Here is a 27,105-nt window from a genome sequence, read left to right on the forward strand (position 1 = left end):
CTTTCGGTTTGTTCAGGCAGAATAACTTTGCCCGTGGTTTGGAGCAGCAGCTGCCGGATGGGCTGGTGCTGGCCACTGTCCCGCTCGAGAACCAGTGTCAAGAGGAACTTTCGGAGCCCACTCCTGATCCAGATTTCTTAACCGGTGAGTCATCCCAGCCAGAACCCGTTCCAGCTTGTGGTCCCGTCTCATAGCTGCACAGTGCAGGAACGCAAATAACTTTAGTAAACCATGTGAACTCAGAACTACTGTAGCAGTCCTCAGGACAGTACATGTCGGAAAGTGGCCAAGAAATTTAATAAACCATGATAGGAAGAGCCTTCTGGGAAATGTGATTCGATTGCTGTTTGTCCCTCGGATACCTTTCTCTTGAGGAAAGTTATTTGGATTCAGCATAAGGGTGATAGAGATTGGGTGAGAATGAAATAATATTTAATTAAAGCAACCGTTCAGCCACTGATGCATGAGAAAGGAAGCTGGCCAATTTATTCTCCTTGAAGTTTGCCAGCTCCTCCCAGTAGACTGTAATTTTTTTTAAAAAAGCAATAAAAGCTTGATTTTATTCACCAAAATAAGCAGATCAGGGATTACTCGGGGGGGAGGGGAGCAGAACTGCTGATCAAGGAGGTTCTGTTCCCCCCCCCCTAATTACTTTTGAAGAGGAGAGATGCACTTGAAAAGGGCTGGGACCTGAGTGCATTGAAGTAAACACAATTTAAAGGGACCGTGATCTCCTGTGTGCTCCCAGGGGGTTGCGGGGGGAGAAGCTGCGTCACCCTCATACCTTGATGACTGCAAGATCACACTCCTAGTGGAGCGTGCCAGATAATTGTTCAGAAAGCTGTTGCCTGCAGCAGACATGATCAGCCGGTGGCTTGTGTAATGGCGCTGCCACTGTCCCTGAAGCACTTTAATTCCTGACTCGCACACACATACACCCCCTTCAGTAATCCAAGCAAATTTGAATCAAGGGGAGATTAAAAGAAAAGCTCTCACTGTGTAACTTTAAGGAGAAGAAGGCACGTGACATTATGTCTGTGTAGATGCTGTACCGTTAACTTTCTCGTACACGTTCTGGAAATGTAAGGGACTGCTGCCAATTCTCTCTCTCTCGCTCAGAGCCACATGGTGTAGTGGGGATGAGCGGTGGTTTGGAGTGGTGGACTCTGATCTGGAGAACCGAGTTTGATTCCCCGCTCCTCCACATGAGCAGTGGATGCTAATCTGGTGAACTGGGTTGGTTTTCCTGCTCCTACACATGAAGCCAGCTGGGCGACCTTGGGCTAGTCACAGTTCTATTAAGAGCTCTCTCAGCCCCACCTACCTCACAGGTTATCTGTTGTGGGGAGGGGCAGGGAAGGTGATTGTAACCCGGTTTGATTCTGTCTTAAATGGTAGAGAAAGTCGGCATATAAAAATCAACCTCCTCCTCCTCCTCCTCCTCCTCTCTGGGGAGGCTCATTCAGGGAGAATGCTCGTTCATATGCCCCACTCATTTCCCGAACAGTGAGCTCGTATCATCTGAGCATGCCTGTCCCCAAACCTGTAAAACTGGTACTGGTAAGAGATGCCACTGTTTTGTGATGGGCTCAGACTCTTCCAGCATTAGGAAATTGTCTGGATAACTGAGTAGCCCCAAAGAATAAAGAAGTCAGCCATCCCTAGCTTATGTGAACAGTCAACGGAAGGCTGGAAACGAAAAGTAGCTTTTAAGAGAGAACGGAGATGGTACTTAATGCTCATTTTTGAGCAAACAGATTCCTTGGGGCTGGTTCACACATTACAGCGGTGTGCTCTGCAAATTCTATACCTGGAACCTAATTTCCAGGCACGTGTAGGCCTGATTCAGATTGGGACCGTGGCACACAGGGAGAGGAGGGGTTTAAGCCATCCCTCCCACACCATTTTCCTGACCTGGTACAGCCCCAGGGAGCCCCTTATTTGCTCTGCTGGAGAACCTGACATGTAGCAGTGGGCTATACAAAATGCAATTGGCACAAGAGGGAAAAAGTCTCTACCCCCATACAGCTTGCTGTTACTCTCGTTTTCTGTGTGCAGAAACTTAAGGAGAACACCTAACTCTGTGACTGCCCCACTGTCTAAAGTGCCAGACATCAGTCAGCTGCAACATTTCCAACTCATTCTGTACCATGTGTACAGCAAGCCTTGAATGAGTCTGCAGGGAGTCTGAAGTTAGGATTGCCTGATTCCAGGCAGTATGGGGCAATCCCCCACCACTGCGCCCAATTGCCCACTGCCGATCAATGCAACGGCAGGAAGGGAAAAAAACATAAACACCATTGAGATGCATGAGTTTCCTAGAGTGTCACCATCTGGATGTGACATCACTCCCGAAGTTTGCCCAGAAATGACATCAAGAAGTCAATGACACAGTTTTTTTCCTCCCACTGATGCATCATGACAGCATGCCACCCCTACCTGGTGACCCCAGATAGTTTGGCATTCACTGTCCTCCTGCCTAAGGAATGCAGGATGCTGGTTGTGAAGAGCTGGTGAGCCACAAGCAACTGAAGCAATGGTAGGAAGAAAAAAAACATAAACCATAGAGATGTGTGAGTTTCCTAGAGTGCCGCTGGCTGGACATCACTCCCAGGGCTTGCTCAGAAATGCCACGAATTGCTGGGGAGCTCTCTGTGGACTGAGGACAGGGCTGTCCCTGAACTCTCTCTGGAGTCACGCAGCATTTCTGATCACCCTTTGCCCTCCTCCCCCGCAGCTGGCATTCACAAACCTGGAGTGCCCCCCCCAACTCTTTAACGTTGGGTCCACGCCCCTTGGCGTGGGTCGAGGCCGAGGCTTTCCCATAGGAACGCCTCTCGAAATGCCCTGCCTGCTGTGCACAGAGGAGAGCTCATTCAAAATGTAATTAGTGGAGAAATTAACACAGCAGGGCTGTGCCTTGGGGACTGGCCTTGCGGCAAAAAAAAATCAAGGGAGGGGGGTCTCATTATCTTCAGAAGCGGAGTCCGGGATGAGGAGAAGTAACAAGCATAAGCAAACTCCTTTCAAGTTGCACATTAATTACTGAAGAGTTGCTGACCTATAGACCTTCCTTTGGTATAATTAGTCTTTCCCTTATTCGCACCCCCCCTCACCTTCCTTACTGCCTCCGCTCATCCCCTCGTCTCTTCCCATATCCATCTCTGCGTTTCTGACTGTCGGAGGCAACATTTAATTAGGCATCTTCTTCAATTAAATATGTTGGCTACTGTGGTCGCTTGAAAGCAATCTGAGCTTAGCATTGCCCGGGAAATCGGATGAGGGTAAGCCGCTGTTAGGTAGCACACAGTTGCTTTCCTTAGCTGGGAAACAAGTTTTGCAAAGTCCAAGAGGGGTGTGCATTCATAGAATCGTAGTGTTGGAAGGGACCACTAGGGTCATCTAGTCCAACACCCTGCACAATGCAGGAAATTCACAACTACCTCCCCCCACACACACCCAGTGACCCCTACTCCATGCCCAGAAGATGGCCAAGATACCCTCCCTCTCATCATCTGCCTAAGGTCATAGAATCAGCATTGCTGACAGATGGCCATCTAGCCTCTGCTTAAAAACCTCCAGGGAAGGAGAGCTCACCACCTCCCGAGGAAGCCTGTTCCACTGAGGAACCGCTCTAACTGTTAGAAAGTTCCTCCTAATGCCAGAGGTATTGCTGGTAAAGTAACGCTGGGAAATAACCAAGGAGGATAGGATTTTGAATGGAGGTGACCATATCCCCCAAAGCAGAATAAAGTCAACATGTGTGTATTGTATGACGATGCAAAGGGAAAAAAAGCCAGTCCATAAAAATGTGGTTATTTTTGGCCACACAATTCAGGTTCCAGAGAACTGTATTGTCTTACGCGAACTGCCTAAGACCCCACTTGAGAAAAATCTGTGAACAGGAATAAAGTTCCCAAAATGATGGCGTGAGACTAATCAAGGTCACCACAGTTACTTAGTCACCTGTCAGTCATGGTCAACTACAACCATCTCCTCTTCCAGATGCAACCTGGGATAGGGGAAGCCAAAGGCAGGATGTGTGTGTATGTAAAGTACAATCAAGTCACAGCTGGCCTGTGGTGACCCCATAAGGTTTTCAAGGCAAGAGACTTGCAGTGGTAGTTTTGCCATTGCTTCCTTCTGGAGCGGTGGACTCTAATCTGGAGAACCAGGTTTGATTCCCCACTCTTCCACATGAAGCCAGCTGGGTGACCTTGGGCTAGTCACAGCTCTCTTAGAGCTCTCTCAGCACCACCTACCTCACAGGGTGTCTCTTCTTCTCTGCATAGCAACCCTGGAATTCCTTGGTGGTCTCCCATCCAAATACTTACCAGGGCAGACCTTACTTAGCTTCCCAGATCTGACAAGATCGAGCAAGGCAGGGCCATCCAGGTCAGGGTAACAGGGTAGGATAGGGATCCTTATCAGTGAAGGACATGATCCTTGGAACAGGGTAGCAGATCCCTCAGCCAATGCTGAATGGCTCTCTGGGTTGCCTTCCAAACCCCCTTTTCCTGACTCTGTATTGCAGTGTGAAAGTACTTAGGCACCCTGGGGTATCCAAAGATGGGGCAGGCACCCAAGCTTGCCACTTGTGGCTGAAGGTCCCAAGGCTGGGCGGTCCCTTATGACTGGTTATCATCCCTGACATTGAACAGCTGATGAGCAGCATCAGTGATGCAAGGAAAAACAAGGCATGGTCCGTAGCTGCGGTGCGCTTGGAGGCAGGATGGTATACCCAGTAGGGCAGCCTTTTAGAGAACCCACCCTAAGGGGGGGAGTGCGATTATTAAATGGCACCGTTCGGTTTTAATTAGTAAACCCTAATTTAACCCACACATTGTGTCTGTTGTCTGCCTGAGGATATGCTCAGGATGCCCTCTTTGGTTTACTTTCTTGAACGGCGTAAAGCGGTCTTGTTCCGTCGTGCTTTTCTTGGCATAATCCCAAATCAAATTCAGTACATTTTTAGCTCGGGCTTCCTTCTGGCAGCAAACAATACTGGAATTTGTTATGAACTCTTTTTTTTTAATTGGTTGTAATTTTTTTAAAGTTGATTTCATCCGTTTTCTGTAGGTGTTTCTGTTTTGTTCATAAACTACTTTGAATGTTTAGATAGTGAGATATAAATTTTAAATTAATAAAGTCAGTGTCTGGGCAGGGGGAGTAGGTGCTGCCCTCGCATTAAGGTGCTTCCACGCTTTTCAGACTTTACAATAAAATGCATACTGAGAGCCTATCACCTGTGCAAAAAAAAATCCGTACATTTCAGGTTCAAGTTAACCGGGCTTGATTTTTTTGGGTAAACCCAGAATAAGTCAAGTACCCATACCGGTAACGCCTGTTTGGCGATCAACTATTCGGCTTCAGCTTTATTCCCAGGTTTTGGTATTTGGTAAAACCAAATCCCGAATATTGCCGAAACAGCTAATTTCGGGTTTATTTTCTGTTTGGGTTTATCAATATGCACAACCCTAATCTCCCAGTATACATAGGCCAAATAGCATGGTCCCTTAACCCACTTCATTCCCCGTTTCAGCCAGGATCAAACTGACCCGGGCTGGGGGGAAAACTGTACGCATTACCTTGAAAAGCAGGGACGAAACTGTTCCGATCGATCCATGTAAACAAACAATGCGGGAGACATGAAGTTCCTGTTTAGTTTGCCCCCCCCACACACACACACCCGGTGATTGGTCTTTTCAAATTGACCAATGAGGGCCTTCCCTGCCCCAGGAAATGACCAATCACCGGGGTGGGTGGTGTTGCAAGCTAAACAGGAACTGTGCATGTCTCCCACATTTTCTGTTTACATGGATGGATTTGCACACAGTTTCGTCCCTGCTTTTCAAGGTAATGCATAAAGTTTCTCCCCAGCCTGGGTCAATTTGATCCTGGCTGAGACAGAGAATAAAGTGGGTTAAGGGACCATGTGTTTTTGGCCATAGTCACCATGTTGCATAAACAGAGGTAATGCGCATATTTACCATGCATGCACAGCCTCCACAAACACAAATTGATTACTGAAGGTTTCAGGTTTTCATTCTTGTGTACTGAGCAATGGTAAATACATGCATTTCCTCTTCTTCACACAATGTGGTGGCCATTTGTATTGGGAGGCATGCTGGTAAGATTATTGTAACGCCTGAAAAAAACCCTAATGAGAGAGGATTTTTCTCATCAGATAAGACGATGCTGGGCCCACCTCTATATGAACTGAATGTGAATTTTAGATCACCTCTAATTCACAGGTTCTATTGGACAGTATGAAACTAAAGCAATTAACAGATCCGGGAAAGGCAGAGAGGGTGTGAATCCCATTACAATTTGTGGGTAAATTCCTGCCATTCTCATCAGACTGGAGTAATTAACACTGCCAAGAGAAGGCCAGACTTTGTGTTTGATCGGAGGAAGTGTCGATCGTTTATTGTCATTTAAGACATCTCCAGCCGGGAATAAGACATCTCCTGGCTAAAAGTCTAATTCCTGCTTCAGCACACCCACTGCAAAGAGAGAGAAAGCAGGTGTCGGTTAGTATCAGAGAGAAATCCTCAACAGTGATGGTCAAGGACGGTACGTGAAAGGTTGGAATAAGTCCCACGCCCCAGGCCGCCATTCACACATAACATTAGCAGGTGTGTCCAGATCTCAAAACTTTTCACAAGGAGCATTTCAACTCTGTGCAGATGTGAATACGAATCCGATTGACTCTAAAAATTTTCTAAATGAGAGCCCATGTAAACATTTGCCAGACTCAAGGATGGGATGCAGGCAACCAGTTTCTCACCCCCCTCCAAATTTCCTTTCCATGAAAATAAGCTTCTTTTTTCAATGTGCTAGACCAAGATGCAGTCCATCCTTTAATACAGTGGAGTGATCTTTGGGATCCAGTTTAAACCTGCAGCTCCTGACCAACAACCTGAATAAGTACATTCCAAAAATACAGTTTATTAATTCATATATTTATACTAGGGTTGCTGACCTCCAGGTAGTGACTGGAGATCTCCTACTATTACAACTGATCATTTCCATAGAGATCTGTTCACCTGGAGAAAAGGGCTGCTTTGGCAATTGGACTCTATGGCACTGAAGTCCCTCCCCTCCCCAAACCCCGCCCTCCTCAGGCCCCACCACAAAAATCTCCCGCTGGTGGCGAAGAGGGACCTCGCAACCCTAAGTTATACCCTACTTTTCTCCCCATGGGGACCCTGTGTGTTTCTGTGGCACCCAAGTCTCCAAGATCCTAATCTGACATCTAACCCTGGAGTGTCAAACATATGGCCCGTGGGCCTGATGAGGCTCCTTGAGAGGTCTTATCTGGCCTGCGTGCACCTAGGGAAAAGGCTGGATGCTGCTGGGGTGAAGGACGAGTCAGCTTAGTTTTTACTGGCTGATGTTCCTTGCTCAAAACCCAGCTGGCCAACCCAGAATTACCTTGGGCCAGCTGGCGGGTGGGGAGTGACGCAGGCTTGCTGTCAGCCGAGAGAGACTTCCTGAGCTTGAAGTCTTCTCCCAGGCTCCTCCCCTGTGCATTCCTATTGGACAGTGGTCTTTAGCCATCCAGTCACTGACTTACCTTGCTCCTGAGCTCCCATTGGACAATGGACTACTACCAGCCAATTGCGGACTTGGGGGTGTGGCTCCGGGTGGTTGGGTGACCATATAAGCCAGGGTGTTGTGAGGGTTTAGTCAGAGTTCCACAGTTACAACTGAAATCACTTCTAGTTGTTAATAAAGCAGTTGTGTTGGGATTCTGTCTCTGGTCTCATGCATCGCCCATGCATACATAATAGAAGCTACTCACCAGCAGTCTCCAAGCTCAAATCAAGTTCCCACCCCTTTAAATGCTGCTTTGTAATTGGCTTACTTTGTAGAGCTTATTGTGAGAGAAAACTCCCCCCCTCCAAAACCCAATTGCTGCATAATTTTTTTTTACGAACAAAAAAAACCAGCCTCAGTTTTAAAAAGCCTTTCTTCTGCTCAGAGGAAGTAGGAAGTATTTGAAGCCCTGCCTCTTTACATGCTGCTTTGTAACTGGCTGTGAGAGAAACCAAGCTTGTGTGTCCCATGCTTTGCCTTATGCAAAGATTTCACCTGGGCTGAGCTCAGGGGAGACAGAAGAAGAAAAGCTGGTTTTTATATGCTGACTTTCTCTTCCACTTAAGGCAAAATCAAACCTGCTTACAATCACCTTCCCTTCCCCTCCCTACAACAGACACCCTGTGAGGTAGGTGGGGCTGAGAGAGCTCAAGAGCTGTGACCAGCCCAAGATCACCCAGCTGGCTTAAAGTGGAGGAGTGGGGAAACTAATCCGGTTCACCAGATTAGCCTCCGCTGCTCCTGTGGAGGAGTGGGGACTCAAACCTGGTTCTCCAGATCACAGTCCACTGCTCCAAACCACCACTCTTAACCACTACACCGCGCTGAATCGGGTTGACAGAGGAACGGGAAGTCCCAGGATTTGTGAGGGCTGGCAGCGAGGTCATCTCTAATGGACAGAAAATTCATGCATAACTCCAAGGAACAACTGAGACAGACCTGGGGGTGGGAAACGTGAGTGAAATAGGGTTGCCAGGCCCCTCTTCGCCACTGACGGGTGGTTTTTGGGTGGAGCCTGAGGAGGGCGAGGTTTGGGGAGGGGAAGGACTTCAATGCCATAGAGTCCAATGGCCAAAGCAGCCGTTTTCTCCAGGTGAACTGATCTCTATTGGCTGGAAATCAGTTGTAATGGCAGGAGATCTCCAGCTACTACCTGGTGTTTAGCAACCCTAGAGTGAAGGTACCCATGCATAAACAACCAAGAAGGAGTTTCCATTCTTGGAAGAGGGTAAGTTGGAGAGGGGGGTGGGGACAGGGTTCCCTTGTTTCTACTTACTGGCAGAGGCATCGTGGGCTGTAGCGGGGATACTCGTGAGTAGAATAGAACTGCTCTTGCTTGTGAGTAGAATGGCTGAGCAAGAGCGGTGCTTGCTTTAGGCAGCGATGGTTGGTTCTGGCAGGGGTAGGGCTGCCAGGTCCCCTCTCTCCTCTAGCAGGAGGCTACAGGTCTGCAGTTGCGATTACGTGTGTGCCAACACGCATGCGCGTCACTTCTGGTTTACAACTGGAAGTTCCGCCTCGCAGGGGGCCTTTTCCTCTTAGTTTGAGTGGTAAAGCGGCCCTTTACCACTCAAACTAAGCAAGGTGGCACTTCCGGTTGTAAACCAGAAGTGACACACATGCGCATCGGTGCGCGCATGCACGTTTCCCCCCCGACCCTCAGGTGGTCAGTGGGCAGAGGGGCAAATTGCCGGGGGTTGCCTGCCACCACCGGGCACCTGGCGATCCTAGGCAGGGGGGAAGCTTTTGTTGATACCTGCCTGCTTGCCTCTTTCAGAGAGAACTCTGCTTGTGTGGGGGTTGTGCAAACAGGGCCTGGAGGCACGCTGCTCTTGCTCATGAGTAGAACTGCTGGCTTTATTTATAAGCAACTGTTGGATATGGGGGGGAAAGCTCTCTGCCTGCCTCTTTCAGAGAGAACTCCGGAGGGTGTGTGTGTGTGCAAAACAGGACTTGGATACATGTTGCTCTTGCTCATGAGTAGAATGGGTAACTTTACTCATGAGTAACTGTTGGTTCTGGCAGGGGGAAGCTCCTGTTGCTGCCTGCCTGCGTGCCTCGTTCAGAGAGAACTTTGGGGGTGGAGGATGTGCAAAAATGGGGCTTGGAGGCATGCTGCTCTTGCTGACGAGTAGAATGGCTGGGCTTTACTCACGAGCAACTGTTGGTTGCAGTGTGATGCTGTGCTCAAGGATAAATTTTCTGGAGATGGCATTGGCAAATTTTAGCCCTTTGGGGGGCCAAATTACCCTCAATTTAAGGCTTTTGCTGCTGAAATTTTGTCTATGTTTGGGACAACCTATGTGTCTGAACAACTCTTCTCTGTAATGAATGTCAATAAATCAAAAGTATGTTCTCAGTTTACAGAGACACGCCTGAACAGCATCCTCAAAATTGCTGCAGCATAGACTTTGACTCCAGATTTTGATGCAGTAGTTCAGAGCAAGAGGTGTCAATTAACAAAGGCTGTTAAATAAAAGAAAATACTGTAAGAGCGTTATTGGTTTAAGCATGTTTGTATTTTAAGTAATACTATTTTTGGCTTTGCCTGTGTTTTCTATAAAGTTTGTGCCTCCGGTACATGGCATTAAATGTTATGATACACAGGGCCCGGCCCAACCAAATGGCATATATGTCAATTCAATTCAATTTATTACGGTCATTGACCAGCAAAGCAAATATTCAAAAGGATTAACATTGCTTTAAAAGGTGGCGCAGAGGGGTAAGCTGCACTACTGCAGTCCAAGCTCTGCTCACGACCTGAGTTCGATCCCAACGGAAATTGGTTTCAGGTAGCCGGCTCAAGGTTGACTCAGCCTTCCATCCTTCCAAGGTCGGTAAAATGAGTACCCAGCTTGCTGGGGGTAAAGGAAAGATGACTGGGGAAGGCACTGGCAAACCACCCCGCAAACAAAGTCTGCCTAGTAAACGTCGGGATAGGTCAGGAATGACCTGGTGCTTGCACAGGGAACCTTTACCTTTACTAAAAGGTAAAATATAATACCGGGAATATATCAGTTCGTAAAAGCACCAATTAGAATAAAATGCTTACAATAAAACTAAATATTTACTTAATATTACCCGTTCAGTGATATATCCACTTCCCTTATCAGAGTTAGACCAAGTGCTTCTATGCTTAATACCTAACCTTGCATACTTGGCAACTTTATGGGTTTTCTCATTGTTCCTATCTGAAAGTATTTGCCCTAGTTGGGTGGAACTTGGACTAGCTGGAAGGCCAGCCGAAAGACGTCCCATAGCCAGATTGGGCTGAATCTTGTTCACTTTTCTCTGGAAAATTCGACTGAAGAAGATTTACTGAGCTCCTTCTCAGCCTTCCCATCTGTCGAATAAACTGAGCTTACCAACCTACTGGAACAGCTACATCTTAAGCTGACGAATATTACAAACTTCCCTCACTCCGCATCGTCTTCTTGTTCAGATACTTTAACGCTTCCACCCCCCTCTGTTACAGCATTAAAGGGCATAGTGACCAATTGCCATCAGGGCAGTACGGGACATATGTGTCATATCTGACCCTTGTAACAAATGAGTTCAACACCCCTGCTCTAATCACTTCACCATGCTGGCTGTCAGAATTGATTTGACTGAACGTCCCTCACAAGGCCAAACACTAAATATCTATGTGTTCGGACTATGTTGTGTCTCAGTGCTGATTTCCATTGCCTTCCACAATGATGAAACCAAAGGTTAAAGAATTCTGTTGTTGAACAATCATTTGTAGAGAGCCAGTCTGGGGTGATATTTAAAGTGTTGGACAAGGACCAAGGAGACCTGGGTTCAGATTCCCTCTTGCCGTGAAACTTAATGTGTGACCTTGGGCCAGTCATTTTCTCTCAGCCTTGCCTACCTCACAGGGCTGCTGTGATGTAAGAACAGAGAAGGGGAGAATGGCATAATCTGCTCTGATCGCCTTGGAGGAAGGGCGGGATAAAACTGCACTGTACACTAAGGGGTGTCTGTGGAAAGATACATTTGTGCTGAACGGACTTTCCCCCCTGTCGTTTCTGCTGCAGGGATGGTGAACTTCAGCGAGGTGTCCGGGTACCCTCTACTGCAACACTGGAAAGTGCACTCCGTCATGTATCACGTCAGGCTCAGCCAGCTGACTACCTCCCAGTGTAAGTGTCGTCGGCCCATGCAAAGGGGAGCTTTGAGGATGGCCAAATTGCTTGAGGCTCAGACCCCGAGAATCAAGAGAGGGAGCCCGGGAATTCCTGGGTGGAGCCTGTCAGATAGGGTTGCCAGCTCCAGGTTGGGAAATACCTGGGTATTTTGGGGGTGGAGCCTGAGGAGGGCAGGGTTTGGGGAGCGGAGGGACTTAAATGTCATAGTCTCCAATTGCCAAAGCGGCCATTTTCTCCAGAGGAACTGATCTCTATCAGCTGGAGGTCAGTTGTAATAGCAGGAGATCTCCAGATAGTACCTGGAGGTTTGGCAAAAAAGAACAGCACAATGGCCAAAAAACCAATAAGAACGCAACAATGTGCATCTATATATCAATGTGTATTGAGCAAATGCAATCCTATGCTAACTATCCCAATGCGTGATTGCTAGGCTAAAAGTAAAAGCCCACCAACAAGCATATCATAGGTCAATTAGTGAAGAGTAATATACATTCCTAAAGTCAGTAATAAACAAGCAAACTTCAATAGTGCGAAGAAGAAAAGAACAAAGTTCAAGGGGACAATTGCCCAAAGGCAAAAGCAAAGTCCATGAAAGGACACACTAGCAACCACAATGTCCATATGTTAGCACAATAACAGACGCAAGAGGGTAGGGCCGGCTTCTCAATTCCTTTCAACCCTTTCTTCATCAGTTGCTTCTGAGGAGTGAAGTTGACACGCGTAGTGTCTACACGTTCTGATGATGGGTAAATTCCCACGCAGGATATTGAGCACTTTATGCCACAAGCTATTTAGTATCCCTGTTAAAATAGCTTGTGGCATACATAAAGTGCTCGATATCCATGCCAGACAGTTACCAGCTTGCTCAGAGGCTTAGTGAGGGCAGCTGGCCAGGGTTGGCCCTGTGCCTGCATGTTAACACAGTGGACTACTTTTATCCATCCACTAACTGAGGGAGGGTTGGCTTTGTACCCCACTTGTGAATTTCTAAAAGCAGTAGTTCATTCCTTTTGGAAACAGAACGCTGGAATGTTTGGACAGTTCTGACCCAGAAAGGCAGTGGGGCCTTTTCTGCAGTGGGGCCTTTTCTACAATGCTGTGTCCCTGTCATCTGCAGCTTTTGGCAATGCTCTCCATTCTCTGGATGGAGCCACATCCCGAGGAGATTTTGTGGCTCTGCTGGACCACTTTGGCAACCACTACATCCAGGAAGCAGTCTACGGCTTTGAGGAGTCCTGCTCCATCTGGTATCCCAACAAGCAGGTCCAAAGGCAGCTCTGGTTGGAGTACGAAGATATCAGCAAAGGTAGGGGGTCACTGCTGCTTTTTTTGAAAGGGGGGCAGGGAGAGAGAATCCAGTTCTGGACAAAGACAGAACCCCGTGATTTGGAGTTGCAATAAGGCCGGGCTGATAGTCTTCTGCTGCCAAGAACATTCTGCACTCGGAATAAATTATGCATGTAACATTATTTTCAAAAAAAAAAGTTGCCAAGCCTGCATAATGAGGTCTGATTTTTGCAGCGTTTGTGCTTTTGCAGTTTTTAGAAAGGGCATAAAATGAAGGAACGGTGCTGAAAAGTTGAAAATTCTGGGCTGTGGTGGAGAAGAGAGAGAGCCAGGCAAGAAACAGGAGTGGCAGAAACCCGTTGCTCGATTGATTTTAAGATTTATAGCGTGGTTTCTGATCAAATGATTGGCTTGCACTCGATGTCTCTGATACAGTGTCCCTCCGCCCACATCAGCAGTCTTTTGGGAGTTCTTTCTGGCGTGCAGCAGTCTGCTTCCTTGCCCCCACAGTAACAAGCAGTTTTCTGGTGGGGAAACAATCCTTTGTAAAAATATTGTCGAAGGCTTTGTAAACTTATCGATTCTAGCCTGTGAATTTGCTTCACATCCTCGAGGTCTAGAAACTTTTATTTTAAAGATAGTGTTTTGTCAAAGACAAGATTCTGTGCTGTATGTTGATTCAAGAAATATGGACAGATCGGAGAAAAGGTGCCAGAGAGTACGAGACAAGCAGTGCCATTTTTTTTTTTTTGCCGTGAAGTTGCAACCAACTTACGGCGACCGCGTAAAGGTTTTCAAGTCACAAGACAAGCAGAAGAGGTTTGCTGTTGCCTGCCTCTGCATAGCGACCCTGGACTTCTTTGGGGGTCTCCCATCCAAACACTAACCAGGACCAATCCTGCTTAGTTTCCGAGATCTGACCAGATTAGGCTAGCCTGGGCTATCCAGGGTAAGGGCCCTAAGCAGAACAACACCCTTTAAAATTTCAAAGGATTTTAAAAGGGTGTGACTCTGCTTAGGTTGTCACTGCAAAAGGGATATCAGAAATCAATGTATCAGGAAGCAGTGGTGTCGATTTCACTTCCTGAAAAAAAGTTGGCCCAGTGAGGAGCAGGGGAAACCAAAGGGGTTGAGCTAAACACTATCTAATATAGCAACAATTGTATTTAAAAACACAGGGCCTAATATACAGGCTTCCTAACAAGCACAAACATGGTTACAAATATAACCAGCACATAACAGTTGATGTTAGTACATAAAATGACCAAAAACTGACCAGATGCGTTTCGGCCTTTTACAGGCCTTCCTCAGTGATCATACATACACAATTTTACAATACACATCCTGACATATACATTGTACAAGGGGTGTGTGTGTAGGTGTGGGTGTGTGTATTTTATTCTGTGTGGCTTCATGGCTCACAGCTCACACCTTGTGTATGGTGTCCAGTGTTTCTGTTCTTCGTTTTGATGTTTTTTAAATACAATTGTGCACAATATATAATAAAAATACATTTATTGGTTGCTATATTAGATAGTGCTTAGCTCAACCCCTTTGGTTTCCTCTGACTTTTAGGTTGAGTTTCTTTGTTCCCCTTTTTCTTTAGTTGCTTTCCAGTGAGGAACAGTCCGGCGAATTCTTAAGGAAAGGGGACAAGGGGTACAGAATTTTCGGCAAAGTTCTGCCGAGGGATAATATCATTATCCTTGTTCTGACCAAGCATAATACACGCATTCTTCTGAATGTGTTGGCGGGACAATGCTGACAAGAAAGAACTTAAACTTGTTAATGCCCCATCTGTAAAATGGAGAAAACAAGAAGGAACGCCCTCAAGGAATCAACAAGCAAAATGTATAAGTACAAGAAGGTATATTAAAAATATGGGTGAATTGTAAACTGCAAAATGAAAACGTCACCTGAACAAACAACATGAAAAATGTGACTAGTATAGAATTATAAAGAACATTTGATACACCATTAACAAGTGCGTAAATCAGTGGTTCCCAACCTTTTTTTGACCAGGGACCACTAGGACTTTTTTGCTCCGTGCAGGGACCCCAAGGTTCAAAATAAAAATTCTGAGAATTTGAAAATAAACTTTAATCATAACTGTTAGTTAAACATTAAACTTAGAATAATATTTGAATATATATATATTTATAATGGAGAACTTTTAATTGAAAATATTAATTTATTATGGGTTTATAATTTTGTTTTGTGGACCTTAATTTAGTTCTCGCGGACCCCTGGGGATCCACAGACCCCCAGTTGGGAACCAGTGGCGTAAATGGATCAAATTAAGAGCCCTCTGGAGTTTTAAGGGTTTTTAATTGGGTTTTATTGTTTAATTTTAGAATTATATTTTTGTTGTTAATATCTGATATGTTGATGATGTTCCCAGCCCTGAGCCTGGTCTTGGCTAGGGAGGGCGGGTTATAAATTCAACAAATAATAAATAAATAAATAAATACACAGAAGAATGAACGATATAATTGCAGAAATATAAGGATCATTGAAAAGGGGTTAACAGACATGACAAACTACAGATTGCCAGCCAAGCTCCATTTCAAATAGATTGTCATCAGTCCATTTCTGTGTATTCAGTTTTAAAACCGCCACCAATTCAAAACAAGGAGACAAAAATGTCTCTCACCCCCGCTGGATGAGATGCAAAATAACCAACATTATTTTGACGGTTCTTGATCAGGATGGATTTTTCAAGATCCCTATCACCTATATGTTGAAGAGTTCCTGAAAACAAATCTCCCTATTGCTACTATAACTCTTATTCAGGGCAGGAAGCTTAAAGGGGCAAGAGATTAATTTTGAAGAAGCTGTGAATCTCTCTCATTGGGTTCATTGGAGAGCCAGCATGGTGCAGTGGTTAAGAGTGGTGGTTAGGAGCGGTGAACTCTAATCTGGGGAATTGGGTTTGATCCCCCACTCCTCCACATGAGCAGCAGACCGCTTTTAACCACTAATCTGGTGAACTCTCAGCCCCACCTACTTCATAGGGTGTCTTTTGTGGGGGGGGGGGAAGGTGATTGTAAGCTGGTTTGATTCTCCCTTAAGTGGTAGAGAAAGTTGGCATATAAAAACCAACTCTTCTTCCTCCTCTTCCTGAACTGTTGTCATTCATCTTGTTGTTTTTGAAACGAGTAATTGTTGGGCATCTTTGGGAGGGGCACTCTTTCCCCTGACTTGGTCATGGGCTCTGAGAGAATGGAAACGTCACCAGCCAGAATGTTTTAGATCGGAGCATGGCTCAGTGGTAGAACCTCTGCTTTTTAGGCAGGATGTCCCCGGTTCAATTCTTGGCATCTCCAGTTAAAAGGATCAGGTAGCAGGCAATGTGAAAAACTTCTGCCTGAGAACCTGGATGGCTTCTCTCAGGACAATACTAACCTTGATAGATCAATTGCCTGACTCTGTATGAGGCAACTTAAAGTGATTTTACTCTTGACAAGGTTGTGATGAACACATATGAAGCTGCCTTCTACTGAATCAGACAATTGGCTGTGGCCCATCAAGGTTAGTACTGTCTACTCAGAATGCAGCAGCTCTCCAGGGTTTCAGGTAGAGATCTTTCACATCACCTTCTACCTGATCCTTTTAACTGTAGATGCCGCAGATTGAACCTGGGACCTTCTGCATGCAGGTGCTCTATCACTGAGCCATAACCCCTTCCTTGATGGAATTCACCCCAAACCTCTCTGCCTCAAATCCTCCTTCCCCTAACCTTGTAATCTCACTTGAAAGAAGAAAGAAGGAAATGAGCTGTGACTCACAACAGCTCATAGTGAAATAAGTGTTGTTAGTCTTCAAGGTGCCCCTGGCCGTTGTTTTATTTAGTTTAAATATGGGCTGTGGCTCAGGGGTAGAGTATCTGCTTTGAAGGCCCAAGGTGCCAAGTTCAATTCCCAGTATCTCCAGTGCAAGGATCAGGTAGTAGATGATGAGGAAGACCTCTGCCTGAGACCCTGGAGAGCTGCTGCCAGTCTGAGTAAACAGTAGTAACCTTGATGGACCACTGGTCTGATTCCAGATAAGGCAGCTTCATGTGTTTATCTGGAGGGTTTGGGGAAAGGGCTGGACATCATGGAAACACTGTTTCCCCCTCCTTTTTCCTGAGCGGCTTAACTACTGAGTGCTTTGCAGCAGAGAAGGGTTCCTTGGGCAATCAATACAGGTGGCTGTAGTCTAAAGTGTGTTTGTGTGTGTGTTAAGTGCCGTTAAGTAGCTTCCGACTCATGGCGACCCTATGAATCAACGTCCTCCAAAATGTCCTATCTTTGACAGCCTTGCTCAGATCTTGCAAATTGAGGGCTGTGGCTTCCTTTATTGAGTCCATCCATCTCTTGTTGGGTCTTCCTCTTTTCCTGCTGCCCTCAACTTTTCCTAGCAAGATGGTCTTTTCCAGTGATTCTTGTCTTCTCATAATATGTCCAAAGTACGACAGCCTCAGTTTAGTCATTTTAGCTGCTAGGGTCAGTTCAGGCTTGATTTGATCTATCACCCACTGATTTTTTTTGGGGGGGGGGCAGTCCACGGTATCCGTAAAGTGTAGCTCAGCCTATATTCCCTTCCACATTATTTTTGACGAGATGCTTGAATTCATTTGGTAACTGCCTGTGTTGTAAAAAAAATTTTTTTAACTCTTCTGCACTGCTGCAGTGCATTTTCTAAACCCCAGCATTTTCTCTTTTTCATGTCTCAGGCAATACCATTCAGAACCTCTCTCTTTCTTTAGATCTCGCATTTCCTCTTTTCTTCTCACCTCATCTCTCATTTTTTTTGCTTCTCTTCAGTCTTGTCACCTGCCACGTTCTCTGCTTCATTCTCCTTTCTCCCCCCCCCCTCCGCCTTTGGTGCACGGCAAGAGCTTAATATCGATTGAAAAATTGCTGGAGTCAAACGATTCTCTGTCGCTGCTGCTTTTCCCCCTCACCCCCCCCCACCCAACCTGCTAAGCAGCAATTCAAAGCCATGCCAAAGTGGTCCATTTCCATCGCAATGGGGAGGCTAAGAAATGCCCTGTCTCTTCTTGGTGCCTTTCTGCTCCTTTAACAACCTTGTTTTCTTTGAGGGTGTTTCTTAGCTGAGACCCCCGCACCTGCCTGTTCTCTGTAAAACATTGGGCTGTGGACATCAGACACTGTGAGGGAACAAAGGTTTTGTCTCCCGGCTCCCCTTAAGAAGATTTGGTTTCTGAGACTTCTTGATCAAGGGGTTAGATATTTACTGAGAATTGGTACAGTCAGTGTTATTAAGTTCCGCAGGATCTTTCCAATGACAACCCGTTTCTGGCCAGAGTAGACAGTACTGACCTTGATAGAGCAGTGGTCTCGGGCAGCTTAAATGAGGGGCCATGACTCAGTGGAAGAGCATCTTCTTTACATGCAGAAGGTCCCAGGCTCAGTCCCCGGCATATCCAATTGAAAGGATCGGACAAAATGTGTTATGAAGGCATGAGACCCTGCTACTTCTAGTTAAAGTAGACAATACTGACCTTTGGTAGATGAATGGTCTGACTCAATATAGGGCAAATTCATCTGGGCACTCTAACCTAGGGTTCCCCAATGTGGCACCCATGGGCAGTGGTGGATCGGCTATGAAACTAACGAAGGTTAAGCTTCAGGGCCTCTGATCCCAGAGGGGCCCTGAAGCAACTTTTTTTTAATGAGTGAATTTTTCAACAAAATCGATGGAGTTTTTTTTGTAAAGTGTTTGTTATTAAAGTAAGGCTATTTTAGTGATAGTATCATAAGCGAATGGGTTGGAGTATTTAATATTGGCCTTAGAATATGCTCTAATACCTTATTTCATAAGGCCTCAAAATGTCCTTGTAATTGGACAAATTTCAAAAAAGTTTCAGGGGCTTGCAACGCCCGAACCTCCAGCTGTATGGACTCGCTGAGCTCACCAGAATCTATTCATAGCATACATTTTGGCAGCTGGATCCTTGAAACCTTTGTTGGTGTCCATAAGCTAGAGCCAATCAGAATCATAAAAAGTCATCTGAATTCTCAATTCAGGCTGCACTCATCTCACTTGTGCATTCTAACACCAAAAATCAGATTTTCACCTCTTTATCCTAAATTTCCCCCTCTGATGACCTTCTACCTCTCTATTAGAGAATGAACCAATACATCTGCCATAGAACAACCCCACTGAAGAAGATAACAGGGGTTACCCAGACCTTGTTGCTGGTGGGAAGGGGCTCACTGTATGGCCCATATTCAAGGACTCCACCCCACCAACCTGTTCTCTGCCATTTGGACCTGGAGGTCCTTGCAAGGGCAGCAAGGCCCTTTGGACCTTGTTGGATGTTGCCCTATTGTTGCTGGTTGCGAAGGGGCCCCCATAACAGTTCAAGCTTCAGGGTCTCAAACATGTAGGTCTGCCACTGGCCCATGGGCACCACCCAGGGCTTCCCCAGCATCTGCCAGACTTTTCAGAAAGTTGTAAAATACAGCTTATTACTGACTGCCCTCATTCAAATGAAAGGGTTTTCCACAGCTGCAATAGCAGCCACTGGAGAATGAGGAGGACGGATAAATGCCCTCTTTAGATGTTTCTTTTTAAAATTCCTTCTCTTTCTCCCTCCATGGGCTTTCCTTCATTTGTTTTTATTCCCCTTGTGATTCTTTTGCAAAGTTGCTTTGCCTCCTACGGCAGCCATTTTTTGTTTGACTCCACCTCCTACGGCATCCATTTCAGGTTAGCCGTCACCGCACCCTCTCAAAATACCAAAGGTGCCTGCTGGCTCAAAAAGGTAGTGGACCCCTACTCTGACCACTACTCTATAAGGATCTCTCATACAATTTGTTGACCAAGGTCATCCCTACTTGCTGAGCAGGCTTTAACCAGGTCAAAAGCAGGATGCATCACATTCTTCTTTCATTCTTCCCCTTAGGTATCATCACAGAGTCCTCTTGGGCAACTTTTTGTTTCCCAAAAGATAAGGCCATCAGTATGGTTGCCAGGTCCCCCCTCTCCATCGGTGAGAGGTTTTGGAGGACAGGGCTGGGGCCATTGCACGCACACGCGGCTGTGTGTGAAGTGATTACATCACTTCCAAGTTTACCCTCCGAAGCGCCGCATCACCACAGCCACTTTAGCACTCGAACCTCCAAAACGCCGGCATTTTGGGGTTTGAGTGCTAATGTGGCTGCGGTGATGCAGTGCTTCCAGGGGTAAACCCAGAAGTGATGTAATCGCATCACAGGCAGTCGAGTGTGTGCAATCCCCACTCTGGAGCAGCCCAGAGGATTGGTGGGCAATTGCCCCGCCGAAACCACCCACCCCTGGCAACCCAGCCATCAAGCTGTAATGCACAGTTCTCTCCAGGCCCTTTCCACTTCTCTCCATTCTAGAATGGCTCACCTCACGGCAGCTGCCAGGTAAAAGGTGATGATGCACTCTGCCCTTTTAATCTATTGCAAGGAAGGTGTGATGGGAGTGGGAACCGGGGCGAATCAGGGCAGTGGAGTCCTGAATGCAGCCTGTAGGGTGCCAGATGGGCACCACATTCAAGGCCCTCTTCTGCAAAGGTTCACCTGGAAAGTGATCACCATGACTTGTCTGGGAACAGATCCATTATTTGGCATCCTTCATCAGGGGAGTTTATGAGGAGGGTGGTTGTGCAACGTGGTTGTCAACCACCTAAAAAGCAACCTTGCAATGAAATATGGATTGGCAACATTTGTGAGTTATGCCCGTGTTCATCTGCTTGTTCCACAAACGGCCTTGGAAAGAGCATCTAGGCTGCCGTTGTACCATGGTGTCAAGCCAGGCAGCAAATGGCTTCCATCAGGTTCCAGGATAGTTAATTGTGGTGTAATACCGATAGTGTTGGGTTTGATCATAGGAACTCATGCCCAAAATATAGTGTTTCTGGGTCACTTATGTGTTTGTCAGGTGTTGTGGCCCCTGTAAAAAAAAATTGAAGCCAGAACTCATATACCAGAACTGCCTTTTATGGAGTCATATAATTAGTCTGTCCAACTCCGTACTATAAACTCTGACCAGCAGTGGTTCTCCAAGGTCTCAAGAGAGATTGTTACCAGTGCTGCTTCTTGAAATCTTGTTAGCAGATGCCAGGTATCGAACACAGATCTTATTACAATGCAAGGTCTGTATTCTTCTCATGAGCTAGGATCTTTCTGTGTGTGGTAGATCACCCTTGAAGATGAGATCTCCTTATGAATTGGGAGTCCAGATTTATAAGACGGCACTAGCCATAATTTTTCATTAACCAAAGTTAAACAGATCCCAGGGGAAAGTCTTCATTCTAAAGCTCAGATGGATCTCTAAAGACCTAGTCCTCACCAAAGTGGTACTGTTGTGTCTGGACTGAATTTATTTACTTGGTGGTGGTGGAAAGTGCTGTCAAGTTACTGATGACTTATGGCGACCCTCATAAGGTTTTCGAGGAAGAGACAAACAGAGGTGGTTTGCCATTGCCTGCCTTTGCACAGCAACCTTGAACGTCCTTGGTGGTCTCCCATCCAAAGACTAACCAGGGACCACCCTGCTTAGCTTCCGAGATCTGATGAGGTCGCACTAGCTTGTACCATCTATGTCAGGGCATTTATTTACTTAATTTAGATATGTATACCTTGCTTTTCTCTCCAGTGGGGAACCAAAACGACTTACAATGTTGTTCTCCTCTGTGCCATTTTATCTTTGTTACAGAAATCCTGTGAGGTGAGGCTGAGAGAGGTTGGCTGGCCTGGGGTTACCCAGCGTGCTTCCCTAAAAGAGGGGGGATTCGAGCCTGGGTTTCCCAGGTTCTAGTCTGACACTGTGACAATAATACTACTTCAGATTGCAGGCAGATGTTCGCATGATGGAGTGGTTCTGCCTGTCTCCTCCATTGCTTTCGGCTAGATGAGCATTCAATCCACTGCAATTTTTAAAGCCCAGATTGCTTGCAGAGGAATTAGCTTATCCAACCATCAATAAATTTATTTCCTCAGCAGAAGAGTTTCAGGCATAACGAGGGTTCAGGGTGATGTCTGTACCAGTGGCGCTGTGACATCTGCAACAGAAATCAGACTTCTCAGATTATGATGCAAGGAGGAGGAGTTGGTTTTTATATGCCGACTTTCTCTGACACTTAAGGGAGACTCCAACTGGCTTACAATCACCGTCCCTTCCCCTCCCCACAACTGACACCCTGTGAGGTAAGTGGGGCTGAGAGAGTGTGACTCGCCCAAGATCACCCAGCTGGCTTCGTGTATAGGAGTGGGGAAACCAACCCAGTTCACCAGATTAGCCTCCGCTGCTCATGTGGAGGAGTGGGGAATCAAACCCGGTTCCCCAGATCAGACTCCGCCGCTCCAAACCACCGCTCTTAACCACTACACCACGCTGGTTCTCTTACACTGGATGCCGTATCAGCCACCCCGCACAGAAAACCATACTCAAAGAATACAGGTGCCAAAAGAGAAAAGGGCTACCCATTGCTTGCAAGGTAAAGAGAAAAATACGGCAGATTAGCTCAGCAGAACAGCATGCGTGGCCCCTTCACCGGAAAGCAGCAGAATGCAGCCGATAGACCCTCTTTGTAACCACGTTGCTGAGGGGAAGCGACAGATTGGGCAATTACTGGGGGCAGCGCAGCTGTCGCACAGCTTAGGAGGGCAAGGAAAGGACTGCGGCCAGGTGTTCACAACACCTGCGGCGAGAAGCTGCCTGGAGCCTCCATCAGCCTCGGCCTGAGCAAATGCCCCAAAGCCTTCAAAGCGATCATTTCCCCCTCCCTTCTCCCCCTCCAGTGGTTCAGCTTGTAAATTCGGAAGCAGAGCTCCGTGTCTGGATCAGAAGCAGCTGAAGTCAGAACCACCACCACCCCCCTGCTCCCCTTCTCAGTTGAAAGCGGTTGGCAGCTCGGAGGCTCAGAACTGACAAGCGGAGCTGAACTTTTCATCTTGGAGACAACGGCTGTTTCTCTCCCCCCCCCCCCCCGTGGAGGAAAGGGTGTCCCGCTGTGTGGGCATTCAGGAAACTCCTAACTCTGCGACATGGGTGCGTTTTCCTCCGCAAAGTGCAAAGTAATCTGCCAGTCTCCCAGTTCAAAGCCAGAGAAGAAAATCAAATATGTCGACGGATCAGGCACTGAGCTCTGCCTTTCTTGTCTAACGTGGCGTGGTTGATGGAGAGGAGGGGCAGTACTCAAGGCTACCAAGGACAGCAGGCTACCCTCACCCCGCCTTCTTGATCTCACCCAGCCCCACCCCTGCCTCCACTATGCCCCAACCCCTGCAACCCCAAAAGGCAGTGAGCAAATGGAAAGGTGTGAAACTAAACAAGGCCCTTGAAGATTTCGTCCCTGGTATTCTTACATCTTACAGAGGAAGAGGAGGAAGAGGAGGAGAGGAGGAGTTGGTTTTTATATGCCAACTTCCCTACCACTTAACTGGCTTACAATCACCTTCCATGCCCCACAACAGACACCATGTGAGGTAGGTGGGGCTGAGAGAGCTCTAAGAGAACTGTGACTAGCCCAAAATCACCAGCTTGGGAGGGAAAACCAACTCTGTTCACCAAATTAGCATCCGCCACTCACATGGAGGAGTGGGGAATCAAACCCTGTTCTCCAGATTAGAGTCCACCGCCCCTAACCACCACTCTTAACCACTACACCACGCTGGCTGTCTGCTAACAGGCTGGCTCTGAAGGGCGAGATTTGTTCTGTTTGGCATTTGCTTGAATTCAGAAGCTGAGCTAACCAACTGCCAGATTGTTATACAAGGGGGAAGGTTTAGCTAGAGCAAATGTGCTCTTTTCTTCATTACCTAGGGTTCAGTCCTGCAGATCTGCTTTCCTATGGTACAAGGAGCTTTGATGCAACGGATGCCCAGTCTCCAAGGGCAGTCCTGGAAAGGGAATCTGGTACAGTTTTTCCAATATACTGGGCTTAAGGCAGGCAAGGGTACAGACACCGACCACACCACCCTTTCCCTGTGAGCATCAAAAGAACAAAAGCAAGTTCAAAGATGATTCAGTCCAAGGTGCTGAATGAAGTTGCTGTTCGTGAGTGGCCATCAAGGTGGATCTTACATATTTGGGAAAGGGCATTGCTTCAGTGGAGCTTCCTCCCACCCCAGCTTTGTGCTTTTTTGTCATTCAATACACAGTCTGGAAACCTCGTACCTTCAGGACCGCCTCTCCTGGTACACGCCCCGATGGACGTTACATTCTGCTGATAAGAACATGCTAGTGGTCCCTGGCCCTAAGAGTGTGCGGCTGTCCTCAACAAGAGCCAGGGCTTTTCGGACCCTGGCTCTGGCCTGGCAGAAGGCTCTGTCTAGTAACATCAGGGCCCTGTGGGACCTGAAAGAGTTCTGCAGGGCCTGCAAGACAGAGCTATCCCACCAGGCCCATAACTGGGGGCAGCCGCAGGTGTCATCTGTGCTCGCCTCCCTACCCCCCCTTTCTTTTCTGACACATGCTTCTGCGTGGACCTGAGGGGGTCCTGCCGCCTGTTTCCCTCAACAGATACTATATGGAAACTGAGCGCTATCACTCAGTTTCTAATGGTTAGAGCAGTTCCTCAGTGGAACAGGCTTCCTCGGGAGGTGGTAAGCTGTCCTTCCCTGGAGGTTTTTAAGCAGAGGCTAGATGGCCATCTGTCAGCAATTCTGATTCTATGACTTTAGGCAGATCATGAGAGGGAGGACATCTTGGCCATCTTCTGGGCATGGAGTAGGGGTGTAGGGGGGGAGGTAGTTGTGACCCTGGTGGTCCCTTCCAACTCTATGATTATTTAATTAGTTGAATAATGGTTGGCTACTGTGTTTTATTGTTTTAAATGTTTTATGGATCTTTCTATTGGAATGTGTTGATTTTATGGTTGTTACCAGCCCCGAGCCTGGCTTTGTCTGGGTAGAGCAGGCTAGAAATTAAAATAATATATAATAATAGAACCAGCGTGGTGTAGTGGTTAAGAGCAGTGGGTAGGAGTGGTGGACTCCAATCTTGAGGACCGGGTTTGATTCCCCCCTCCTCCACATGAGGCCAGCTGGGTGACCTTGGGCTAGTCACAGCTCTCTTCGAGCTCTCTCAACCTCACCTACCTCACAGGATGTCTGTTGTGGGGAGGGGAAGGGAAGGTGATTGTAAGCCGGTGTGAGGGTCTCTGTCTTTGTGTCTCTGCTTTCCATCACCTGCTGTGTTATCAGTGAACTCGTAAAAGCAGTTCACACCTTCTGGTCTCAGGCGCCAGGCCTGATGGCCCATGTATCTTCCCCCCCCCCGCTGTTCTTCCTGCCAGTACTCCCTCAGGCCGATGCGGCCTTGGAAGTGTGATAGCCGCCCAGACTTCCTGGGATCTGTCTGATGTTTTGTATTATGCCAAGCTTGTAACTTCCCATAACAATAAGTGTGAACCCCAGTGCCCCAGTGCCCTGGAGTCAATATATTCTGTAAACCCGTATAGCCCCTCACTTGCAACTTTCTACCTGTGCCTGTCTCATCTCCTGAAGGCTTCAATAAATCGATTGTTTCTGTATCAACGTCTGAGCAACTGATTTGGAGAAGCAAACTCAGAGAGGGGGATCTCTCACATTAAGTTGCAAGTCAGGGGCTATACGGGTTTACAGAATATATTGACTCCAGGGCACTGGGGCACTGGGGTTCACACTTATTGTTATGGGAAGTTACAAGCTTGGCATAATACAAAACATCAGACAGATCCCAGGAAGTCTGGGCGGCTATCACACTTCCAAGGCCGCATCGGCCTGAGGGAGTACTGGCAGGAAGAACAGCGGGGGGGGGGAAGATACATGGGCCATCAGGCCTGGCGCCTGAGACCAGAAGGTGTGAACTGCTTTTACGAGTTCACTGATAACACAGCAGGTGATGGAAAGCAGAGACACAAAGACAGAGACCCTCACAGCCGGTTTGATTGGTAGAGAAAGTCAGCAGATAAAAACCAACTCTTCTTCTAACAACAACAACAATAATACCTGGGTAACCCTGCTGTTCCTCCTAAGGAGCTCCGGGCAGTACATGTGAAGTTGCGCTATTTTGTTCTGGCACTATTGCTAGGAGTAAGGGAGCGACATCTGTCTCAAGGCCACCATATGAGCTTAGTCTGTGAATCGGGATTTGATCTCAGGTATCCTTCTCCAGGGTGCTCATTCTATCCAACGTACTCTTCTCTTTCTCTCTTTTGCCGTCGAGTCACAGCCAACTTATGGCAACCCTGTAGGGTTTTTAAGTCAAGAAACATTCAAAGGTGGTTTGCCATTGCCTTCTTCTGCGTAGCAACTCTAGACCTCTTTGGTAGTCTCCTATCCAACTACTAATCTGGGATGACCCTGTTTAGCTTCTGAGATCTGACAAGATTGAGCTAGCCTACTGGCTCTTTAATTCCAAACCAGAAGGATAGATAATATCCTCTCGCCCCACGGAAAGATATACCATGTAGAATGCAGAAACTGTGTGTTTATTTTGCTTCTCGGGCTGTTAGGCTACAGCCCCATTTTCCCCATATGCAGAGGCCCCTGGAAGCTGAGTTTTGCATCCACTTTCAAGCACTGAGTGGTCACATCTCTATTCTTCCCCTACCCAAAGCTCAGTGCATTGGGAAACTTGCACCAGAACCACTTTCTAGGACTCTTCTTGGAAAGTGTATGTTTCCCCCGGGCTGGATCTAAGGGGGGCAAGGGGACACCTGCCCCAGGCAGCACACAGAGAGGGGCAGCTGGTTATATAAAGAAAAAATATGTATATAATATATGAGGGGCATCAATTTGTGCTTTTATCCCCCTTCAAAAAAATGTAGATTGGGTCCTGGTTTTCCCAAGGACCTTCTATATGACTCTCCACCACTATTATGCTATCAGAGTCTTTCGGGAGCTTTACTTCCACAGATCTAAGGAACTATAGAAAGACAAGAACTAGCTTGCTCCAAATGGGGGGCAGTGGGTAGCCCCGGGGAGATCTTTCTAAGCGGCCCAGCAAGCGGTCGGGAAGCAGAGAAGGAAACGGGAACGGCGATGCACGCTTCACGCACATCGCCCCGCAGTTGACAAGCCACCGCCCCGGCTTCTGTAAC

The 27,105-nt window shown here is 47.0% G+C and overlaps 1 protein-coding gene across 1 annotated transcript in view; it reads left to right on the forward strand.

Moving 5' to 3' along the window:
* ASTN1 (astrotactin 1) overlaps window positions 1-27,105 on the forward strand; it is a 270,848-nt gene that overhangs the window by 222,816 nt on the left and 20,927 nt on the right. Inside the window, exons 14-16 of the mRNA XM_056845094.1 lie at window positions 17-144; window positions 11,640-11,744; window positions 12,868-13,056. Of these exons, the coding sequence (XP_056701072.1) occupies window positions 17-144; window positions 11,640-11,744; window positions 12,868-13,056 (422 nt within the window). The remainder of the gene's footprint in view (window positions 1-16; window positions 145-11,639; window positions 11,745-12,867; window positions 13,057-27,105) is intronic.

Source organism: Euleptes europaea, chromosome 2, assembly GCF_029931775.1.
Source record: "Euleptes europaea isolate rEulEur1 chromosome 2, rEulEur1.hap1, whole genome shotgun sequence".
Classification (NCBI taxonomy): domain Eukaryota; kingdom Metazoa; phylum Chordata; class Lepidosauria; order Squamata; family Sphaerodactylidae; genus Euleptes; species Euleptes europaea.